Genomic DNA, 23,993 nt, shown 5'->3' on the forward strand with positions numbered 1-23,993 from the left:
TTACTCAAAGTAACAAAGTGATCGAAATACGAGTAGCGCGTGAGGAAAAAATTGGCCAAGCAAAAAAAAAATTTCCATGCTGAACGAGTACGATTTTGCAACCTTCAGGCGATTTTCTACGTGTTTCAACGGGAATTCTACCTGATTTCCGCCCTGCCGATGACAAGGGTAGAGTCCAGCCGGTTTGTGAAGGTCTCCTTTTCGGGCCGGTGAATCTAAGCAGGTCGAAGCACCCTCTCCGAGATTTCGAACCTAGGTTGTTAGTTGTTGTAGATTTTATTTCGTAAAATTTTGTTAATTTTAACAAGTATATATATATATATATGCGTGTATGTAAAATCGATGTGGCATCTGCTGCTTTGAGAAAAACTAGTATACACGTGTATAATCAGGTAAAATACAATCCCTGAAAGAAATTATTCATTAAAATTGCATCGTGGAAAAAAGTAATACAAGCTTGTAATTCCGATCTTTGATTCAGCCCTCGCCTTCCGTCGGCATCTGTTCTGAAAAGACTAAGATTCAAAGAATCAAGTACAAGAACGAAAGATTTTCAACGAGCTTGAATTCTGGAGTGAATTCAGCTTACAGGTATGTCACTGAAATATTTTCAAACTGTTCAAAATCACGTGGAAAATGACTGTGAGTTGTTACGGGTTTTATATCGAACGGGTTAAAATTCTTGCGATCTGTTTAACGCAAAAATTTACGAACTGATTAACCTTTGGAGAGGAAAAAATGAAAAAAAAAAAAAATAAAATAAAAAAAACGAAAAAATCACCGAGGCTTTGATGAGAATACAAAAATAACGATTCGGCGTACGGAAAATTGATGTTTCGTTAAACGTTTGCATGAATTGGAAGGGTCGGACGGAAAAAGAGGAGCGAAGGGTGCAGAAAAGGAAAAAGAGAGAAGTATCTTATGAAAAAAAAAACAACATTCCGCAGAATAATTTTCCTCCTTTTTTTCGCGTTTCTCCGGAAACCGTGAAGTAAAAACATTTATGCGGCACGAGGGTGAGAATTTGTTCGAAATGAACCTTGCGCGGGTGTATTCGTGTGTTTGTGTGCGCGTTTGCGTGTGTGTCGGGGGGGTGGGAGGGAAGGAAAATTGTTGCACGTATAGCCGAGGCAGAGATAGAAATTACTTCCGGTGCAATTCGTCCTGGAATTATTCACGGCACTTGGAGCTTTCCACCTGCACATCTGCCGGTGTTACAGTTTCCGCAACCGGTTCTGGACCAGAAGTGCGGCGCAGACTTCCCGAAACTAGCTGGCCGAGTGCGTTCGTACAGGACTACAAGAGGTACGTACGTACGTACGTATCCCGCGGCTATAAATTCCCTCGAGAATTCTCCACCCCCTCCCCCGTCGCCGATTTTTGTAATATATCGTATATACGAGTACGTTTTGTACGGATACTCTTGTATTTTATGCCCGTTTCTCCAGGTTGCAAAAATATTCGAGACGACGAAAAAGAAGAGGGAAAAGCAAACAAACGATAACAAAGACAAAAAGAAGAATAGGATAGCAAGAGGAAATGCTGGAAATATAAAAGGCAAAAGGAACGGGGTGGAACTTGAGGTACGGAAAAGTGTACAAAAGGAAATGAGGGATGGAAACGGGTGGAATGTGAAAAAGAGAAAGGAAAAAAAAATAGAAAGAGAGAGAGAGAGAGAGAAAAAAAAAAGTGACAAAGTAGGTATAACGGGAAATAAAAGACGCGACGTCATACCGCCGCGGTTAGAGCTTTCGCCTCCTGCTGCTGTTGCCGCTAGGCGAGTTGCGGGAATTGCGAAATTGTTATTTCGCATACACCCCCACGTGGCAATGCCTTGTGTATATATACAGCTATATATGTATAACGTTATAAAACCCGGCAAACGCCGAATCCCACACGACGGCTCATCCCCCGTTCATCCAACGTTCATTGTTTGTTCCGAGTCGAAACTTTACCCCAGATTTTAAAATCACAGCTTTTATCTGTGACAGGAACGGTATTTGAGAAGGGTTGTTTAAGTGCGGGCGGTGGCGGATTTTGATTGTTCCGAGAAAGAGAGAAAAAAAAAAAAAAAACAAAACAAGAAGAAAATGACGAAAATAAAATAAAAATGAAAAGACGAGAGCGGAGATCGAGGTTGAAAAATTATGAACGCTGTGAAATGTTGGATTTTCAAAAACCAGGAAAATCCATCTCGCATCATTTTCGAATGTAAATATAACAAAAATATAGAATTCCGACTATCCTTATACGTGTTGACTTCGTATATACAAAATATTTTTTGTTTTTTTTTTCGTTTTTATTTTTGTTTCAGGTACTTTTCACTTTCCTCTCGACAAATGTCATTACAACCGCATCGTAAATCGAATCACTCGGATTGGCGGGATAGGATACGCAGAGAGGATGCATGATCGGTTAATCCATAAGCCGGAGGAATGACGGGAATTGATGCTCGTCAATGGATCCGGAAGTTATGCAGAGCGCGCTACTCGACGTAGATGGTTTGCATTCCCCTTCGCTCTCTCTGCACAATCATCCTATGTATGATACCCGACATTGTGATGCAATCAGAGGTATTGTTTCGATCCCGAGATAGAAACGCTCTGGCACTAATGGGCCGTGATGATGCCGCAACCCCATTCCGCGGCTTCGAGTACAAGAGTTCTCTCGTCTCCTTCGAAACAGAGCGTCCGAATTCCGCGTTCGTTGTAGGTTTCGAATAAAAGCCTCGGTGTTTTCCTTCTTCCTATTTTTCTGTTATTTTTACTTTTTTTTTTTCTTTTTTTCTCTCGGGAAAAGGATAAGGAGAATGTAACGCGAACAAACTGACGGTAGCATTAAAAACGTGGATTTAGAGCTGCGGCCTCTCTGGATCGGACGGCAATGGTGATCCTGAAGGGAAATGTTGGAATATCCTTGATCACCTGGAGCAACACTCACCTCGCCAGAAGCGACAGCTTCACCCGGAATGAACAATTCCGGATATATATTGTCGAGGTACCACTTGAACGGTTTGCAGTTCAATTTCTTCCGCAACGCTTTGCGGTCCGATACGTCCCCGTAGTTTCCCTGCGAATGAAAATAATTGTCGTATGAAATTTTTGTCAAAGGTCCGACAAACGCGTGGCTGAATGAAAAGTGTATCGCCGTCACGTGTTTTATCGAATCGGAATTAAAGAGGGGGAGGGATAAACAAAAACCCACAATCCGAAACAACAATCGTTCAATTTCAGTATCTTGACACACATTTGCTACGGCAATTTTAATAATGTTATACAAATGTTTGTTTGACTCCCGTACATTAATCCTGAAACAAAGGGAGAATAAAAAAAAAAAAAAGAAACAATTTCCTCTCTCTAGACCCGAGCAAGTGGTTTCGATTTGAAAGTGTAAAACGTAGTAAACGCGAAGTTTATAGTTTTGCACATAGGTAGATATATATAGAGATAAAACTTCTTCACCGCATTATATATTCAACTTCTAATCTCGAGGAATTTGTGCGTACGAAACAGTTCGCCAAGGTTTTCGTTAAATACTTTATAAAGAACGAGAACGAAGATTCGGTCTAGAAATCCAACAGTAATTTGTTAACTGTTTCTATTATTATTACCAAGTTTCATTTTTGTGGAAACTTTATTTTTCGCGAGGCAACGGGATTACGTATACGCTTTACGTATATGGACGTCGGATGCAAAGGATGAATAAGAAACGAATTTTACTGCGTTACTTAAACTTATGGGTTTTAAAATCGTCCTTACTTTGTCCTGTCCAATCCTCTGGTAGTAATACTTTGCGTACTCGTCGAGCCAGACTTCGCTAAGGCGGATGCTGTTGCGTTTCAGAACGTTTACTCCGCTTCTCCATTTGTAAGGGGATCGTTTTCTGAATATGTGCCCGACGTGGGAACATGGCACGATCTCAAGGGTACCTTAAAACCGATACGGAAAACGCGGTTGAAACGAAGTTACCAAGCGAAATGTATCGACCTGCGGTGTATTTGGCAAAATTGTCACAAGTCAGGATATTCGTCTCAGGTATTACACTTTCATTCCTCGTCCTTGGCGTATTCCTTAAAATCCGCGTGGTGAACGATTATCAACGATCGCAGGTTGCAGAATGAGGCAAAAAAGGAATTTAACCTTCTTCTCATTTCAACACTTTTCATTTCCAAGATCTTTCATTTCTTTTCAAACAGGCTGTATTCAAGTCCGAGAGAGAAAAAAACTCTCAAAGAAAGGTAGAAAAAAAAAAAGAAAAGAAAATAAAATATGTGCACCGTTTCCAGACAAAAGTTGTAGAAATTTATTTTTACCGCGCAGTGTTATATTTGCTACCGCGTTTGTAATGACAACGAATAAAATTCTCACCTCCGCACATCCAAGTCTTGAAAGACAGCTCGAGGTTCTCACCACCCCATATATCGAAGCCGCTGTCGTAAGTTCCGAGTCTTTCAAAGAAGGCACGGTCGATCGAAAAGAGCCCCCCTGCCATCGTCGGTGACCAGACCGGCTCTGCTGAGTTCTGGTGTTTCTTCTTTTCTCGTTCAGGCACGGCGTGCCAATTGAACTGTAAAAGTAACGTCAGCCAGATCAGCACCGTTACTTTTCAAGTTTGAAATGTTCGCAGTGGTGTCCGGATTCAGCAGATTTTGCTGTAGGATATACCCGTACGAGATGATGAATACGAAAAAGAAGAAGAAGGAGATGGAAAGGAAGGCGAATAGAAGGATGAACACGCAGATTAAGGTGGAGATGAAGATGAAGAGGACGAGGAAAATAAAGAATAAGATTAAGAAGGTGAAGAAAATTAAGAAAAAGATGAGGAATATGAAGAAGATAAAGAAGCGAAGAAGAAGTAGAAGATGACGAAGAAAAGGGAGATGAAGGTGGAGATGAGGAAGGTGACTAAGAAAAATAAGCGAAGAAGCAGATGTCGAAGAAGGCGAAGACAAAGACGAAGAAGATGATGAAGAAACGGGAGATGACGATGAATACAAAGATGAAGGTGGAGATGAAGATGAAGGTGAAGAAGAAAGTAATGAAGAAGATGAGGAATATGAAGAAGAAAAAGAAGCGAAGAAGAACAAGATGATGAAGATGAAGATAAAGATGAACGTGCAGATGAAGGTGGAGATGAGGAAGATAACGAAAACGGAGCTGAACATGAAAAGGAAGATGAAGAGGAAAATGAAGAAGGAGATGAAGAAGAAGAAGAAGAACAAGTGGAAGTGGAAGGAGAAGGAGATGACGTACCTGGAGGTTCCAGTCAAAACCACCGACGTTGACGCCCCCCGAATCTCGCCAGTGGTACTCGAGCGTCGAGTCATCGATGACGTCGATGACGGGACAAACGACCGTCGTCGAGTCCCTCGCGATTCGGTCGAGGAGAGGCTCCAGCCACCCTTCGGTGCACTCGCAATGACTGTCGAGGTATGTGAGGACCGGAGCTTTCGCAGCCGCGGCGCCGAGGAGACGCGCCCTGATCAGTCCCTCCCTCTTAGGAGCCCTGATGATCCTCACCTTCGGGTAATTCATCATGTAGTCCTCGAGCTGCCGCTTCAGGTGAGCTATAAACGGGGATTGGAATAGAGTTGATAACTGAACAAGGTCCTTGTTTTCGGTTGCACCGACTAAATCGCGGCCAAATGACAATTTCACTTACTGCGCCTGCAACTTGTAAACGTTGGTCGTTAATTTAATCATTGACATCGATGTTTGAAAAAAATTTCACTTTCGTTCATTGAATAAAATAAATTTCTCACGTGACTGCGATTTGGTTGGTGTTGGCAATTTTTTTGACTCATCGCAATCGTCCACCCATTATTTTAAACTTCCTCCTTCTCTTTGTTTAAGGTAAACATGTAACAACGGAGGTCGTTGTATGATAGATAATAACTTCGGAAATGAAATGTTTTACTAAGTTTCGATATTTTCGAGTGATCTAGACTGTAGAGAATCGCTTTAGATTATTTTCAGACAGGTGTCTTGGTGTTCTGATCAAGTTTTTGTACAACGGTATCTGAAGAACGAATCGACCGATTTTTATAAGAACTTATTAAGTTTTCGGCTGAATCGTTTCGGCAGTTTTTGAGTCATTTGAATGAAACATTTCACCAAAATATTATTCCTCAATGTTTACGAAGCTCTAAGCCGCTTGTCATTTTGCACAACCATTCAAGTTGATTCCACCTTACGAGTTTGGAAGAATCGAAAATTATCACCATGCTGTAATTTCATGATTATACAATTCTCTGAAACGCAGAGAACCGTGCAATCGAATGAAAACGTTACCAACTCCAACCTTGTCATATTTTCGCGTATTTAATTATACGGAAGGTACCAACCAAGTAGAAATTATACGACCGGATACACTTAATTCCAATATTTGCTCAGAGTCTGCTTCGCGGCATTCTGCAGTGCAGCGGAGTTTCGTTTAAACCGAACAATAGCAGCGGCTCCGCTTTTCCTATCCCTGCTGACTCTCGAGTGCACGTCTCAAGTTTCGTCCTTTAATTCCATGAAAATGTAAGTATCGGTTTTTCAACCGCTGGCTGCAAAAATAGCGAGGCACCGCCCGCGAACGGCGGCGCGAATATGAGCAAGAATTTCGCCTTGTCGATTTTTTTCCGCTCCTTTTCATTGCAGTATTCCGTATTTGACGATCGTTTTAATGAGAAGTGTCTTTTTTTTCCCACAAATTAGAACTACAATTATTGCTTTTTTTTCAAATTCTTTGACATGTAAATTTACTTTGGTTGCATTGTGAATGACGAAAAAACAAAATTGAAAGAAAAAAAAATTTAAAAAAAAATAAACAATCGTGTGTTACTGCAGTTTTGTTGAAATTTTTCTTTTTTCTTTCAAATCTTCAAATTGTTACGTGACTGCCTTACACAGTTATTGATAATATCGTCTTTCACTTCGCAATGCAGTTTTATTCTTATTAATTGACGGAGCGTGGAGAGTGATCCTTAAGAGGATACTATAATCCGTCTTTATCAACAGAGCAAGTATTCACTCTTCTTTACCAATATCGAAACCTACGCAGTACTCGTGTAAAAATGTCGCAATCAACGCAATCCTGCCTGAGAATGATATTCGAAAATTTTTTTGCATCACGCGAGAATAATTCGAGGAAATATATTTCTACAATCAATTGGTGATTCAATTATAGGAATACATTTTCTGGCCTTCGTTACGCGTAAAACAATAAAGTATCTTCGATGATCTTGTTCGGCATTGAATACTGCGATATTTTTCTATCAGTGGATACGCAGGCTTTGGTGATAATGAAATAAAAGATAAAAAATAAAAAAAAAAAAGTGACATTTTACTCAGTCGGTAAGGACTGACTGCAACATCCTCTTAAATATACTGAAACTTGGGAGAGTCAAGTATCGGAAAAGGGGTAAGGTAATTTAAATCGGTGAATTAGAGTCCCTTTCAACTGGTCACAGTCGGCTAAGCCCGAGGCTGAGCCGCGGGCTTAGCGAAGGCTCTGACGGTCACGGGCAGAAAATTTTCCTTCGAGAGAATGGATCGGCGCCCAGACTCGCTGCTAATTGCCACGTGGTGTCCCTGATTCGGTACGATTATTACGCTGGAAGCTCGTAAATTCGAATAACGCTGCCGGTAAAGCGGGATTACTTCTTCGCTGGGTTCGGTCGACTTCTATGAGCCGAAGAGTCGATGAGGGTCGCGGCCTTGTCTATGCAGATCTCAGATTGAACAATCATGGCACGGTTCGTCGAAGATCGCGAGAACGGAGCGGGATGAAGACGATTCGGCGGAATGTTCGAAAAATAGAAAGAAACGAAACCAATGACACATAAAATATACTGCGAAGGGAAAAACAGCTTTTCCAACTTGCTTTGACAAGATGAAATCTTTTTCGTTCAAGGGTTTTTGCGCGGTTTGAGTCACGGTTTTTAGATATTCGATTTTGAAAGTGCGAAAACTGAGGGTATTCACTGTATCAGTAGGTATAGAACCCGAATTGATTTTAAAATTGAGCTAATTCTTGCATTCTTTGATATAAATGTTTAAAAACACGTACCGTGGCAGAATTTCATGCTGTGCAGTGAAATCAGAATCAACGATTACCCTAATCGTACTCTTCGGGTACACTGGATTGTCTTATCCTCGTAGAAGTTTTACGCTGAATAAAAAATGTTTAAAGTTATAAAAAAAGAGAAGAAAAATATAGTTTAAACCTGACTTTCCCGTGGCTGAAAATGGATGTCACGGTCTTTGTTTTAACCGGCTTCCCAACACTCTTTGTTGTCGACATGGACAATCGGAGTGGTGGTAACTTGATAAGAAACGACCGCGCGGGTCCGTTCAGTAGGGAAATCTTTTTCCTTGTTAGACCGCAGACTCGGCGGCAGTCATTCTGAGAAATCCATAATAAATACGGCGACTAAGCCGCAGATAAATCGCATCCGTTTCGCAAAGTCTGGAATGGAGGATTGCGCGAGTGGTTGCACGGGGATTAAACGTTTGCATGTTCATTACGGCTAATTTCCTCGGCGTGCAACACATCAAGAAAATAGGAAGGATCGAGCTGCCTTACCTCCGTTTTACACCACATCCCGCAATCCTCCGAGGGTTTAAACTTATTTCCCGCCGCACCGCCTCCGAAGAAATTAAGTTTAGAAAAAATTTTTGTACACACCTCGGTATCAGGATTTTCGAAGCTACCTGAGCTTCGATTATACGCGAAAAGTACACTGACCGCGTTTTAGATAACGTTGTAAAATTCGTTACCAAGAAAATGTTGCTCAATTTTTTTTTTTTTTTCTTAACTAAACACCATAAATTTTTCATACGATACGAACGATAAATGTTTTGAGTATTTGTTGAAAAAAAAAAAAAAAAATATCTTCGAGAGTGAAAATTTAGAAAAAAGTAAACAAACGTCAGATTTCTCGCGTCGATGAATAAATGAAAATCTAATCGGAGAATAATCGGTTTTGTAATACATTGCGAAAAGAGAATTGTAGCAATTGGGAGATTTGTGGTTACAAGGAACGTGGATTAAAGAAAATCCTCTTCATACTTTAGGCTATACATGTATACTTATAAAACCTTAATACGCACTTTCCTTTCTCTACACTGAGAAAAATTTCATTTGTTACAGTAACTAGAAAAACTGAGTAAAACAGGTATCGTTACAAAAAACTGTTCGAATATTGTTCGAATTACCGAAAACGATTTACGCGTAACCATTTTGCGCTATCGTCGATCCTTTTTTGGTTATTGCAACGGAAAATCAATTTGTTCGGTTTACTCTACTTTTTTAGTTAAACAAGGCTTTAACGTCAATTTATTCTTGCACGAGCATTAAATTTTCGCAACAGTTGCAAGAAAATATAGCAACAGTGATCGTAATGAGAAAGAATTAGCACCGGATACCAGACTTTCCGGTAACAGCTAGAAAACTAATTTGGATTTTCTACCTAGAACTGTATTTTTCGATTGCGGGTAAAAGATGAAAATAGTTAACGACCGAGCGGTAACCGGAACTAAAATTTTCTCTCAGTGTCTATAAACATAAAAATTTATTTCCGCCGCGTTGATTTCTCTCAGTTTCGCAACTTTACTCACGTGTGCATTATACTACGTATATACGTATCTACCAATTTTGATAAACGCCCGAGCTCGAGTACGAAGTATATATAAATATATACACACGTGTAGCGCACATGCTCAACCGATGGAAAATTATCCGCTTGAGAGGGTGATGAAATAATCAGCTTCGGCACGCGTTGTGCCGTTGCTTATGCATGCATGTATGCACGCGTATGTTATACACGTACATTATAGGTCAGAGTTTTTATTCGTTAGTATGGGAAGCTTGCAGGTCAGTATGTTTATACGTGATTCACTTCAGCAGAGTCGTTTGGCTTATCTCAAGCTTTTAAGGAAATATATGACCCCATCTACTTTACTCATTATTTTTCAAACACAACCCGCAAAGCTCAACGCTTAACCCGAGCTTTTCGAGTTCTTTACTATTTGCCTTATCTCGTTTTTTTCTTCTCTTCAACGTCACGTTCGCCTTTTCTCACTTGTATTCTACATACGTACCTAAGAGCTGCGATGTGTTTTTTCATTTTCTTTTCTTTTCTTTTTTGCAACTTTACATACCGATCAAAAAAGCCTGTACTAAATCGCTCAAAAATTAAGAAGAAAAAATACGCACACACGTACGCACGCGCGTACTGTGGGCATAAAACAATCCCGACAAATGTTCGCGTCAAGTGTTATAATAAATTGTGTTACCAGCAGTGATTCGTTCGAAATGATTCCACCGATCGGAGATCGACTGCAAAAAGTGTAGAGATAAAAAAAAAAAAAAAGGAAAATGGAAATCGGGAGAAAATAAAACAACAGAAGGAGCCAAAGGAAGAAAAAAAAAAGGGACAGCGAAATGTAGATAGTCGTTTATAATTACTACCACGAGTGTGCGCGAGGGGATTTTTATAGTCGTTCCTTTTTTTCCTTCTGCTGTTGTTGTTATTATTATTATTATTATTATTATTATTATTGTATATTTCTTTTTTTTTGTCCCCAATGCAAGCCCGATTCACCGAACGTTTCCGCTCGATATCGTGCGGAACAGCCGCTTGTAACCGCATTTTACGTATTATTTGGTGAGGGTTGGACGAGTGCTATGTATGGTAATTCAAATGTTGGAAAGGGGGTTGAATCTGGTCGTTTTTCGTTTACCCGTGAAAACCCGAACTGCGGTTCATCTTCTCGGTGAAACACGCAAACATGCGCAAAAAAAAAAGAGAGAAAATAAAAAAACCCAACCCACAATGTGCACTCTGCACGTCGAGCTCGACGTGTGCAAGCAATTATATCGTAACGTGCAATTCACCGTTATACGCAATAGATTTCACGCCCATTATCAGTCGTACTTTTTTTTACCCGGTTGGACTGGGAGAAATTTTTATTTTTTTTTCTTGTTTGGATTAGTTTAACACAGAATTTTTGACTGTGTACATATTTTGATGTGATCGAAATATGTATAAAATGTGAAAATTCGTTTTTCAGGCGTAAACGGAAAGTCTAATTTTTATATTAATCACTCCTACTATACTGTATCGTATTGTATTACAAATGTAGCGATAATAAATTGACGGTAAAACCTTATTTAATGAACCAAACAAACAGATTTAATGTTACAAATACGATAACCATACTGAATTGTTACTTGTAAGAAATTTCGTCGTAAATTCAACAATTTTTATGAAGACGTTATTGGAAAAACAACAATTTCACCATGATTTTCTAGCAGCTATACGAGAACGGAATTTTTTTTTCCTCACCGGTACGAATATAAACAGTGCAATTGGGACAGTAAATTTCACGAAAAAGAATTATGATTATGGACGGAATAGGAAAAATCACGAATCAGGTGAAAAATATACGGCGATAAGATGTAAATATCAGCGATTTAATTTTCCCCCTGTATACCATTTGCAGTTCGATCATTTCCGGCTTTAAATTTTAGATTGAAAATCTCTGAACGTACAGCGATTAGGCGATTTGTAAATATTTATCGAACGTGACTTGTTATTATAGGGTAAGAAGAAGCTGAGTTTACCGACGATCATAAAAGTATGTATCAAAAAAAAAAAAAAAACAGAAGTGAGCAAACCAAAAAAGATTCGCGGCAGGATCTGTAACCCGTCAAATTGAAAAAAAAAACTTGACATCCATATTTATTGCAGCCACATATATCGCTTTTTTTCCAGTTATACTCTCTAAATATGAATCGGTTATAGGTAGGGTGAAGTTGCGAATTAGCAATCTTCGTTTATTGATGTAAATTCAAGGATTTCAATCGTTTCTGCTACCAAAAATCTATGGTAGCAATGAATGTCAGTGCAGCTTTCAACCGCCAAATTATCCGAAAATAAAATGTCACATCGCTCAGGGCCGAAAAACTGTGCTGTGTTATTTGCGGTAATTTTTATTACTCGCCATGGATTTGACCAGACACGGTACCAAGACGACCAAAACCGATGCGTCTACCTTACACGCTGGAAGTCAGTGAACAATCCCTAGAAAGTCGTTGAATTGTTATCGTGCGTGCGTAATTATAACTACGAACCGATGAGTTTCACCGATTCAAGTCCATAGAGTACCAATTCGAAGCGATCGTCCGACTAACGTGTGGCATCGATCACTGTCGAGAAGGTCTGTGACCACGGGCAAACGGAACACCAGGTGACAGGTAACGGGTTTCGAATTAGCGTCTGCCAATATCATCTGGCAACGTCGAGTTTGGTCCATGTTGAATAATGCCGTGAATAATACAAGGCGCAAGGCGGCGAGTCCGCAAAGAGACGGATGGAAAGACATTCCGAATGGCATAACGATCATTCTGCACTTCATTACTTACGCATGTCCGAGTAGTCGTCGACGAGGATAATTTCCTGGAGTAACGGAGGCGGTGAACGATCAAGGACGGAATGGACGGTCCTCAAAAGTACGGACCAAGCCTCGTTGTGGAAGCAAATCACCACTGCCGTTGGCGGAAGATCGGTTCTGTATCTTCCCGGTTCTTTGCACCTGAAAAAAGGAGAGACATTGAACATTGGTATTGGCACGGCTGGATGTTGAAATCGTTGAAAAGGTTTTCAATATTGGATTTCAAAAATTTCCAGACGTAATTAACACGCCGTGTTTTCAACTTTTGTACGGTTGCCAAAATATTATACATTTTTGGGTTATACGGACGGATAATGAATATTGCAATCGTTAACGGTAAATTTCAAAAAGATCGTACCGCAGTTATTTTTTTTTTTCTGTTTATCTAGCGAAAATATAATCATGGATAAAATGACAACGTTTTAGTAAACTATGGTAAGAAAAATGGCGCTCCAACATCCTAATTCGCGTTAAGGGGATGCTTCATTCAGTCCTTACCGACTGCTTTAATTAAATGTATTCCATTTTGGCTAATATCAGATGGTTGTGCATCGCAACGTAAAAAACGACGTATCAGCCGGATTCTGCATCTAATTATGAAGAAAAACGTAAAATTACATTTTGTTTTTGTGCGGAAATAATGACAATGTACGAAAAAAAATAAAAATACGAAACCGTGGTCGTAATTTCTTATTTTTCATGCCAATTCTTTGCTTTTGCACAAAACGAAAATGAATTTGGTAGTTTTTGTTCGCAATTGCATGTGAAATCCGGATATGATGTGACTTTTTTCCGTCGCGATGCACAGCCACTGATATTATCGGAAATAAAAAACATTTAACGCAGTTGGTACGAATCGATTAAAGCATTCTATTTTCAGCACATCAGCAGTTGACTGCCGTACACTCGTATCATTACATCGTCGGGTGTAACCTTGTATTTTGTTTTCCCGTTTTTTTTTTTTTTTTGTTTTATCGTTCATTTTTGTCGTACCTTTAACGTACCGAGTAGTACGTATAACGGCTCTGTAACCCAATAAAACGTTATCTTCACGCAACACCGTGGTTCTGTTTGAGTGCACTTAACCCAAGTTCATTTGTTATCTGGCAAAACTGACTCAACCGGAATCAGATTCATAAAAACAAAAAAAAAACATAAAAAAGTGATAGCTGCTTTAGATACCTTTTTTAGATTTTTTTTAAAACACCTGTTATTATATATATTATCAAGGAAAACCTTCCATCAATTTTTATGGGATGGGAACAGATAAAAAGAATGGAAACAATTTTTCAAATTTCCTCGCAACCTTGATCCTGGGTATCGAATGTGCTTCATTCAATTCTTTTTTTACATACAATCGGTTTCTCGTTATCGGTATGCCTGTATTATAATTGAAAAAAAAAAATCAATCATACTTATGTCGCGTACGAATTGGAAGCGACAGAATATGTAAATGTTAAAACCTCAGCAGTTACTTTCCAATATAAAATCACGATCCCTTCAGACTTTTGAAATAAGTTTAAAAACCGTATCGTTTCGCCCTGCCGATGTTTAGTTTCCTCTGAAAAAGCAATGTCACTGAAAGAAGCGATTCGACTCGTGTACCGATCTCGTTAACAATAAGTCGATAAAATAGGATACTGCAGGGATTAGGTGGCGGGGGTGCTCTTCATCCGTCAAATAAGAAAACCTTATCTTCCGAATACCGGCTACGCAGCTGGGGGTTTCAGCTAACGAGGGTCGAGGAGACGGCGAAGAATTGAGCGAAAACCGAGGCGCGTACGCAAGAATCTATCCGAGGACGTGCGAATAAGGTCGGAAAAATCTTTGGTGAATTTTTAATAACCAACCGTTTCGGTTGAAAGTCCGCAGCTATTGTTGCGGGAATGAGAAATTTATATGGATTGAAGTCGCGAGGCGTCAATCGACCGGAAATGATTGAAGCGTTCTCTTCGCGGCCCTCGAGTACCTCGCCCAAGTCCCTCTTTCCTTTTTATATTTAATGCCGTTTTCACCGATGGTATTCTCCCGGCAAATTGACAGCCCCTCCTCCTCCTCTCTCCTCCATTCTCAATCCTCGCATCGGTGGGCGCCAGAGGCAATAAACGCGGAAGAAAACGACGCCGAATATGTCGGAGCGAGGGGGTGAAAAAAGGGGAGGACAAGGGCCCGGATGACGAAATGTCGTTCAAATATTAAATTTTTTTTTTTCTCATCGTCTGATAAAATTCCAGAACAGTGAAAATCTCCATCCGATTATTAAATGGTTTTACATGGATCAGAGATTTTTGCAGATAACGAATACCGTATGAGACGGAAAAGATTTCTCTTTACTTTTGCAACAGGAAACATCGGTATATACAATGAAATCGAAATTGTTTCGAGATTGCAAAAATGACTGTCAAAAAGATCGTTCAAATGAAAAATAACACACGGTTATTTTTTCACGCTCTGTGGAAAAAGTGCTGAAACTGCACTGAGAGAAATTTTTATTTCCGGTTACCGCTCAGTCCTTAACTATTTTCATTTTTTACCACAATCGGAAAATATAGTTCAAGGTAAAAAATGAAAATTAGTTTTCTAGCTGTTACCGGAAAGTCTATTATCCGTTACTATTCTTTCTCATTACGATCACTCTTGCTATATTTTCTTGCAATTGTTGCAAGAATTTAATGCTCGCGCAACGATAAATTAACGTTAAAGCCTTGTTTAGCTGAAAAAGTAGAGTAAACCTCACAAACTAATTTTGCGTTGCAATAACCAGAAAAGGATCGACGATAGCGCAAAATGGTTAGGCGTACCTCGTTTTTCGTAATTCCAAAAATATTCAAACAGTTTTTTTAACGATACCTGTTTTACCGAATTTTTCCAATTACTTTAATAAACGAAACTTTTCTCAGTGTGTGTAGCGAAAATCGGAGGGTAGTAATACAAAGAGTTAGAAAACGCGCGATGATCTCGTCACTATAGCACACCACCTACCTCGTGCGAATTAATTTGCGGCCGCGGAAAGTTTCAGCAGAGTTGAAGCAGCAGCATCCGGGGTAGATAAGCCGACCGAAATATTTCTTCCCCGTTTGCTAGGCACGTATATATATATATATATACATAGAGAGAGAGAGAGAGAGAGAGATTCGTTCTTTTCAAGGGTGGTGGCCGGAAGCTTGTGCCTTCTGCTCAAAAATAATCCCATAAATTCAATTAACCGGTGATATATATCGCGGGGCTCCTGAGGGGCTCATAAAGGATTGAGATAGTGGACGGCGTCGTGGCGGACGGTTTTCGGGGGCGGCGTGAAACCAGCAACACACACACATCCCCGTGACGGAGTGGTTCTCACTTCGGTGTTCCCGGCCCCATGGAAGCTCCAGAAACTCCCGATCCTTTCGCCCCGGTCAAGAGAGGGAGGGGGGGGAGTGAGAGAGAGAGAGAAAGAGAGGGGGGGGGAGAGTTATGCCGGTTTTTATGTCCGTGCGTGCCGCGATAACCCGCCAAGCCGAATCCCAACTCCCTACGGGAGATGCGCCGGATTATATCTCCCTTCGTCCGCTAGGTACGAAACCTCGAGCCGTCATTTCGAGGGGATGAAGAGGTGTTGGCAGTATCGAAATTTCCATTTCACGAACGCATCGACGAAAACGTATTTTATAGACGTTAATTATGACATTTCTGGGTGTACGTATTTCGTAAGTTTCAGCAACGACCGAGTAATTGATCAACCTAGTCACGGTCTTATTATTTCACACCGTGAGATATAGATATCTCGTTGGGACTAGATTTCGCATTGCAAAGTGACGAGCCCAATACCCAATTAGCGTTTGATTTTTGTTTTTTTTTTCTTTTATCAAAGCAGATCGAGCAGAGCTTCAGGTTTACACGTTACGGAAATCGGATTACTTAAGTTTGCGGTGACGTACGGATCTCTATATGTATATTCAATCGCCAAATTCATCGTAAAAGCATACCGTAGACAGGATGTTGAATGAAATTTTGTAAGACATAGCAAATTGCTTGAAAATCAAATTTCATGATGATCAAAGGACGCTAAAACATGCTCGTACATTAACGTAGAAATTGACACTGCGGGCGTTCATTTACATCGGCACATCCTTCTACTCTCGTAACGATTCAAGTGGGTACAACAAGGCGGAAAAATATCTCTCTCAGAAGCTTGTGTGCAATTATTACATTTATGCCGTAAAAAGTTGAATCCACGGATCCTGTTAATGAAAATACTCGACCACGCGAATAATGATGAGGGTTTCTTTCCTGGCTCTAACTTCTTCTTCTTCTTCTTCTTCTTCTTCTTCTTTCAGAGAGCAGTGGTTCCGATTTCCACAACCTCCCGGGTGTTCACGGGCGATTGCAGCGAGAGATTGAAAAAACAAAAAGGAACCTCCTCTCCTTCGGTCCCGTTATTCTTGCTTGGGAAATGAGTCGTGGAACGAGACGAAATCCCTGAAGCTTCTCCGGTTTCGAGTCGCGGGGCACTGCGGAGGGCTTGTTAGCCGAATGGAGGTTGTGAGCCGTTGTCATAACCCAGGCCGTTCGGCTGTTTGGCTGTTTAGTTGTTTGGATGTTTACCTGGCGCTGTTTCTGCAGACTAAACACGATCCATCATCCGCCTTACCACTTTGTTAGTGCCAAGAGTGAGCGCGCCCGCCTCTCGCCTCTTCCAACAGCCTTAATTCCATTTCTCTAATCACCCTTCTTGTGCCGGCTAATAGCCTCCTGCCAGCCTGGCAGAAGCCTTGATAAGAATTCCCGCTCCATTTTGGCTCTCTCTCTCTCTCCTCGTTACCGCTCTCGCGGCAATAAAATCTCCGGCAACGCGAAAGGGTCGGAATTCCGTGTCATCGGAGCACCGAGTCCTTTAACCGTTGCGTCGAAGCTCGTCAGCAAGTGTAAGTCAGAATTCCAATTCACCGAAAGGTATCCAAATACCGAGAAAACATCAGACATGTTTTACAATCGCCATAATACATTTCAAAAACGGTTTGTCCGATTTATACGAAAATTTGAGACAGGATTCTTAGACAGCTTACTCGCTGTCCCATGATCCCATTTTTCTGTTTTTTTTTTTTTTTTGCTGACAAAGTATCTTCAACCAGATACATTGTTCAACGATTGGTAAGAACTCCGGAGTATAGTAAAAGCTTGCGAAACTGGTCAGATCGAACCTCCAAACTAATTTCGTGAAGTAAGGCAATTATCGGTGGTTCGAGGATGCATTCGCAGCACAACGAATCCCGTATATTGCAGATGGTGTACGGGTTTCTCCATCAGGGTGGAAAGTGCAGACGCCGAGTCTGAGCTGCCGCTGCTGGTGGAGGGTAAGAGATTCGAGTCAGTATTACTTCCTGTTTGGACTACGTCCAAGTTTCCGCTCCGCTGTTCAGGGATTACTTCTCTCTCGAATGGACCGAACGAGTTTCTTAAATTCACATCTCGTCCTGGGATCCATCCGTCCTCCAAGTATTAAAATCCTCGAATAATCGGTGAAAGGATCGAGTCCTTCTCTCCCTCCCTTTTCTGGAGGTGGGTTCAAGCCACGTGTCACGAGGTCGAAATCCCGAAGCGTCGGACTAATTGGAAGGGTGCGATTAGGGCAATTTCGAGGGTCTACTCTTCGTGGTTTCGGAGCTTCCGAAGGATCGGTCAGGAGTGTCTGGCGACGATTCTCCCTACCCGAACGTTTCCCTCGTACCTTTGCCTCGTACGGTGAAGGTCCTTGAGATCCCGAAGGTGTCCTCGTTGTTGTTTAGAGGGTGTTGTCGTCGACGCGAGAGACTCTCGACTGTGTACAAGGAGACCACAAAGAGAATTTTCCTCTCGTCCTCTGAAGACCGAAAAAAGTGCTCTCCCGCTTTTTCGTATTTTTTTTTTTTTTTTTTTTTCGTTCAGTCCCCGCAGCGCGAAACGGCAAACGTAAAAGAGCCGAAGGGGAGAAAGACGGAGTCTGTTGACCAAACCGCAGTGCAAAAATTCTCTCATTTCAACGATCTCACCGACGAAGACATCTCGAGAGCAAACTCAAGGTGTGGAAAAGAGCGAGTGGTGTAAAGTCAACCGCACCGAGCCACCATTCATTCATCCCCGAAAGCCTTTTTTCACAAAAGTGCTTGTACGTAATAGAAATTTTTTTCACCCACTTCTTTCGCATCGGAATTGTTACGTACGTACAAGGAGTGTTCAAAGGTGTTCCGTTCCGTAAACCGTTTCCCTTACAGTCGTACGTAATCGGTTGATTGATCGACCGTTCGAATTGTATTCCGTTTTCGATCCGAACTTGCCGATTCCTTCGCAACGTTGACTCGGGGACCCTTTTCAGTGCCCGCGAGGGATTTCACCCCACGTTGTAATATTCATACCGCACAACATTGTCATGCATGTGTACCGCGGGGTTATGGCTTCGTGGAAATGATGACATATCTGATCGCACAAGGCTCGAGCGCGTGTAGAAAACGCAACAACACACTGGTCGGGACACTCGATAAGAGCGGAGATGGATGGATCGCATAAATCTAACATGCACGCGGCGTTGTAGCAGAGGTGGTTGGTATAAGGTAGTCGACAGGTGTAGTCGCATGTCCCGAGTTGTAAATAAGAGTGTCATTTGTCTCTGCGGTACCCGTTAAAATTACAGGCTCGCATAGCGTTGTAAACAGGCGTAGTTAATGCGGAAATCAATTCCGTCACCTAGGTGCGAGGCATACAAACAGCTGGTACGCACACCCGCTTCGACAAACTGCAACGACGTTTCATCGCCAACGAAAGCTCAAATTCTATCGTTAGGGTATGAATTTCTAGCCGCAGTGCTGTACTGCGCCCAGTCCTGAATTTTATATTTAAATTATTAATTATGGCCGAAAAATCTTTCTTCTACATGTAAAAGATGAAAATTAGTTTTGCAAAAGTCGTCAACGAACGATATACGAACGAAGTACGTAGTATTACCATTATTTTTTACTATCGTCACTCGTACTGTATTTTCAATTGTTGCGGTCATGAAAATTCATGCTAGAGATGAACTTGATTGAAAAAACGTAGTCAGATGTATTGCTGCGATAACAGGAAAATCCACCATTGACAAATGTAATAGGACTAATTAGTTACTAGTACCACATTTTCTCCCAATTCCAACAGTGTTTATATCTTGTTTTGTGAGGATATATTCGTTTAATAACTATGACAAATAAAATGGCTTTCCATGAATTTACTCGACGAATAATTCCAAGCTCTTGCAAATGTGTTAATAACTGAAAGAACTTTTTGGAAGCGCTAGATTAAAGAAGCTTATACCCATAATTATACGACATTATTTGTGCGGAGAAAAAGACTGAGAATCGAAAAAGGCCTTGGCTGGGAAATAAATAAATAATTGAGCACCGTGATGCGTATGCGTTATTAATAACGATGCGATCTTATAATATACCTAATTGGAGAAACTGGTATATAAGGTGTCCGTAAATCAGGCGATGCAATGTATAGCTATGCATGTATATATATATATATATATGTGTATATTATAGTAATATTTTCCCAACGACTAACTGCCGAGCGGCGTTTGTTGGCTTGCCGGGAGTTTTCCCGGGGGAAATTCATCCCGAGGGATGGAAGGCGGTCCGTGAAAGTTTTAATACAGCGAGGGGCGCGCTTTGTCACCTTGGGAGAAATGTTCTCGTCTCTCGAAATCGCGTATATGTATATATATATATATATACCTGTAAACCAACCTCAAAAGGTTCCTTGCTGCACGCACACACCGAGAGACCCGAAAAGTGATTCAAGTCTCTCGTTTTCATTAAAACTCTCCGCAAAGAGCCCGCTGCACGTGTACATGAGCGCTACCGAAAAATGTGTAATAACAAAGTGGAGGAGGAAGAGTGTGAAAAAAAAAACAAGAACCAGGATAGTCGTAACTTCTTTTCTTCGTCGCTGATGGGAAAAACACTCGGAGAGAAACAAATTCAGAGACAAACAATCGCACATTCATTTATTTACGATGCAAATATATCTCGTCGAGTATAAAACCGAATTGATCCGATTTCTGAGTTTTCTCAAAATTGCTTCAACGAGCCCTCTTCCTGCACATTCGTACATCTGCTTGCATATAAAATTTATTGTCCATACTTGAAAATTTATTTCGGTCATTTCCCACGAGGAATCAAATTCTTTACGTGCGGTAATATACATTTTACGACTACGAAATCACAGCGAAAACGAAAAAAGAAAAAAAAAAAAAATAGAGAAATTTTATATCAACGCTTTAGAAAAATTTATATGAAATCCCGTTGAATACAATATTTTTTTTTTTTTTTTTTTACTCTTCACCTTAGACGAAGTTGAATTCAGAATACGAAAATAAACAGCAAAAAGTATCTCGATTAATTACGATAAGAAGAATTTATCGCAACATTTTAATTCTCGGCTTTATGACGCCGGTTGTAATTGGTATTATATTTTAATTATTTTCTGCTCCTCTTTCTACAGAGAAACATGGATAACAATTTTTGAATAACTTGGTCGCTCAATTTCTGATTCACGAGTAAAATTTGATTTTTCTGTTTAAAAATGTTCACTCTGAATCGATCAAAGTAAATGTTAGCGATGTATCTTCACGTGTGGTTCATAGTTTGAAGTTACCTTTGCTTTAAGCTTATACGGTATGAAATTTAATTTCGAAACTTGACACACCGTTCACCAGTATTGTACACTCGTATCGATTCTTCTACAGCAGCGCCCAAGGGAGACACGAGCAGTATCGTAATTTATTTTTCATCGCAGACGCAAAGATTTCGTACCTATACAGATATTCGTTCAAAGTTGGGAAAAGGGAAAATCTCGGAAGATTAATTAAACGAGCAATTTATTTTTGACTTCGAGCGATATAAATTCAACATCAACACTGCACCGCGTAGAGATCCTGCGGAGAATTTTTCGATAAGTATTCAGGATGCGAGAACCGAAGAATAAACATTTTCACCCTCCTCTGTATCACGATACGGGACTTATTAAATTCTCCGAAAACAAATGGCTTTAATTATCGTAATCTTTTATTAGGCTTGTTAATTTTTGCTTATTTATTACCAATTAATTATTTCTTGTTGTCTCTATCATTTTCACCGCTCACACCATCCATCGATTGTGAAATTTCGAGAAATGACATCTTTAAAGAGGGTTGAGTGAACAAAAATCGAGACCATCTATCAATTTTATAACGAGATGCTCGCACATTGAGTATTTATCAAATTATTATAATCGAAAGCTGTGATGACGTCTTTGAAACTTATATATTAATATCGAGAGGACGGGAATTCGAAACTAATGCTTAGATATCGATGCTCGGTGTGAAATCGCTTGAAAATTGTTGAAAATCTAGTCGATTCGTTGGATTTTACTTAACGGTGACTCAACATATATATTTTCACAAAATTTTCATTGGTGTTAAAAGAACTTGCAGCTAAATTTTGGTAAAAAAGGGAATGGAGATTGAAAGAATAAATAAAAATAATTACAAATCTGACGACCGTTTGAATACGATATGAATTTTTTTCCTTATTTTTTTTCGACGTTTATCAATTTTTCTTAAACAGTTCTAATAATAATTTCGCAATGCCCGTGATCGGGATTACAGAGTGATGAATACCGAAGATTCATACCAAACTTAAAATCAATCGGTTGGACAGAACTCGAGATATTTTACGTCAACCAGATTGAAAACTGTAGTTTTGAGATAAACGCATTTAACGTTAATACGTTTAAAGTCTTGACCTCCGTTTTGAAACTTATTTCTGTATTACCTGAAATGAGAATTTTTCTTACCGTCGATCGGCGATTAAGAAGCCTTTTGTCACACTCGCAGCTATCTTACAGAACGATATTTCTAGCCTTGAAGCAAATAAATCTATCGAGCCTCACACCGTCTGGTAGTACATTGTTTCACTCAAGTGCTCGTAATTTTTTCAATTTTTGTAAATTTGACATCGGCTTTGGGCCAAAATATTTCGAAAAGATGTAGCTGTAATAATGTGTAAAAAAAAAAAAAAACATACAAATCAAATTAACCGATCAATTTTTCTAAACTTCTATCAAAGATATTAGCGACAGCCTTATGCCCGGATAAAAGTGGAAAAAAAAACAAACGGGACCGTTGACGCGAGCACGATTCCCATGCCGTTTGTTAATCTCATAGCTCCTCTCGACTCGCCCCCTTGTGAAGCATCCCTCTGACGAGCGGCATCCACCCTCGTCTCTACAGAGCTCGCATTCAACCCCCGAGGGACCGGTTGTGTGTGGTCGGACACAAGATACGTTCCTGCATGTCACGGGTCGCGATACCTCGTTAATAACTTGTCAGCTTACTCGCTTGCAACGCTCGTCGCCGGCTTGCTGCTGGATCAACGGAAGGGGGATACAAATGAGAAAAATTTCCCGAGCGTCACGTTTAATTTTCCCGGATGAAACTTGGATTTTTCCCGATCAGTAAGATCGGCGAGAGCGACACGTTTCTACCAATTCTACGTTTCTCTTAATGACCTGGATTGATTTTTTTACTGGTCTTTGATTTCCTACGTTCCGGGTATTCGATAAGCTCTTCGGAATTTGTTACAATCAGGATATCGCTGGCGATGTAATTGCACTACTTGCAAAATAAATTGTTCTTGTTCTTTATTTTTCGTTAAAGTCCGATTATAATTTTGTATTAACGCTGTACTGCATATTTCCGCTTTTCTTCGACTTTCACGGCCCGTAAGTATACGAATTTTTGAGTATAAAAAAATCAGATTCGGGGTCTTTTTTTTTGCAATTTAATGCCCTATAAGAATATGCCTGGAAAAAAAATTCATCTCAAACGGTTCAAAAGTTATAGCATTTTTAATGAAGGAAAATTTTATTTGCGTGTTATTTAAATGGGAAATTTCAAATGGCCACCGAATCCTTCTAAACTTGAGCTAAAAAATTTTCCCAACGGGAGAATTTTTTTCTTAGTAAACAGGTACTTTCAAGACTGTAAATTCGGTAGGTTAGTTTCTCTGACTCACCCGAAACACCAATAATTGAATTACAGATACTTTACAGATTATTGTATCTATGAATCAGTGAAAACGTATTGTTAACATTAAATTTACACTGATTTATATTTAAAGGAAAATAGCTCGATCAATTTGAAAATCCTTATCTCTACATTCGTCGCACGTAACTCTAACTTCCGTCTTAAATTACTTACAACGATTGATAAACCGTATAAAATTAATTTGACGAGAGTAGAACCGCAAACCAAAATAGACCGTTCACGCTACTTATTTTCTATTCTATATCAAACCATCTAAATTGAATAAGAATGGGAAATCTCACTTCTTCGACCATGATATACTTCTTGATCTAATTTAACAAGTATCAATTACCATTCTTCTATTTATAAACGAGGTTATTAACAAGGTTAGTGAAAACGGAAACGTACCGAGTTATTTTCGTACAGATGTACATGTAATTCGGATTCGGAATAACGTCTATTCGCGCATCCCATTCGTCCCTCCATAAACCGAA

General features: G+C 40.0%; 1 protein-coding gene across 4 annotated transcripts in view; it reads right to left on the bottom strand.

The window, feature by feature from the left end:
- Positions 1-23,993, bottom strand: part of LOC124302157 (putative polypeptide N-acetylgalactosaminyltransferase 9) — a 196,301-nt gene that overhangs the window by 11,442 nt on the left and 160,866 nt on the right. For 3 of the 4 annotated variants that reach the window (XM_046757998.1, XM_046757999.1, XM_046758000.1), the window contains 6 exons: positions 12,415-12,584; positions 5,253-5,566; positions 4,368-4,566; positions 3,759-3,928; positions 2,941-3,069; positions 142-252 (listed from right to left, as the gene is read on the bottom strand). In XM_046757998.1, coding sequence (XP_046613954.1) covers positions 142-252; positions 2,941-3,069; positions 3,759-3,928; positions 4,368-4,566; positions 5,253-5,566; positions 12,415-12,584 — 1,093 coding nt within the window. The remainder of the gene's footprint in view (positions 1-141; positions 253-2,940; positions 3,070-3,758; positions 3,929-4,367; positions 4,567-5,252; positions 5,567-12,414; positions 12,585-23,993) is intronic. The other variant, XM_046758001.1, reaches the window with a different exon arrangement.

The sequence above is a fragment of the Neodiprion virginianus genome, chromosome 4 (genome assembly GCF_021901495.1).
Source record: "Neodiprion virginianus isolate iyNeoVirg1 chromosome 4, iyNeoVirg1.1, whole genome shotgun sequence".
Lineage (NCBI taxonomy): Eukaryota > Metazoa > Arthropoda > Insecta > Hymenoptera > Diprionidae > Neodiprion > Neodiprion virginianus.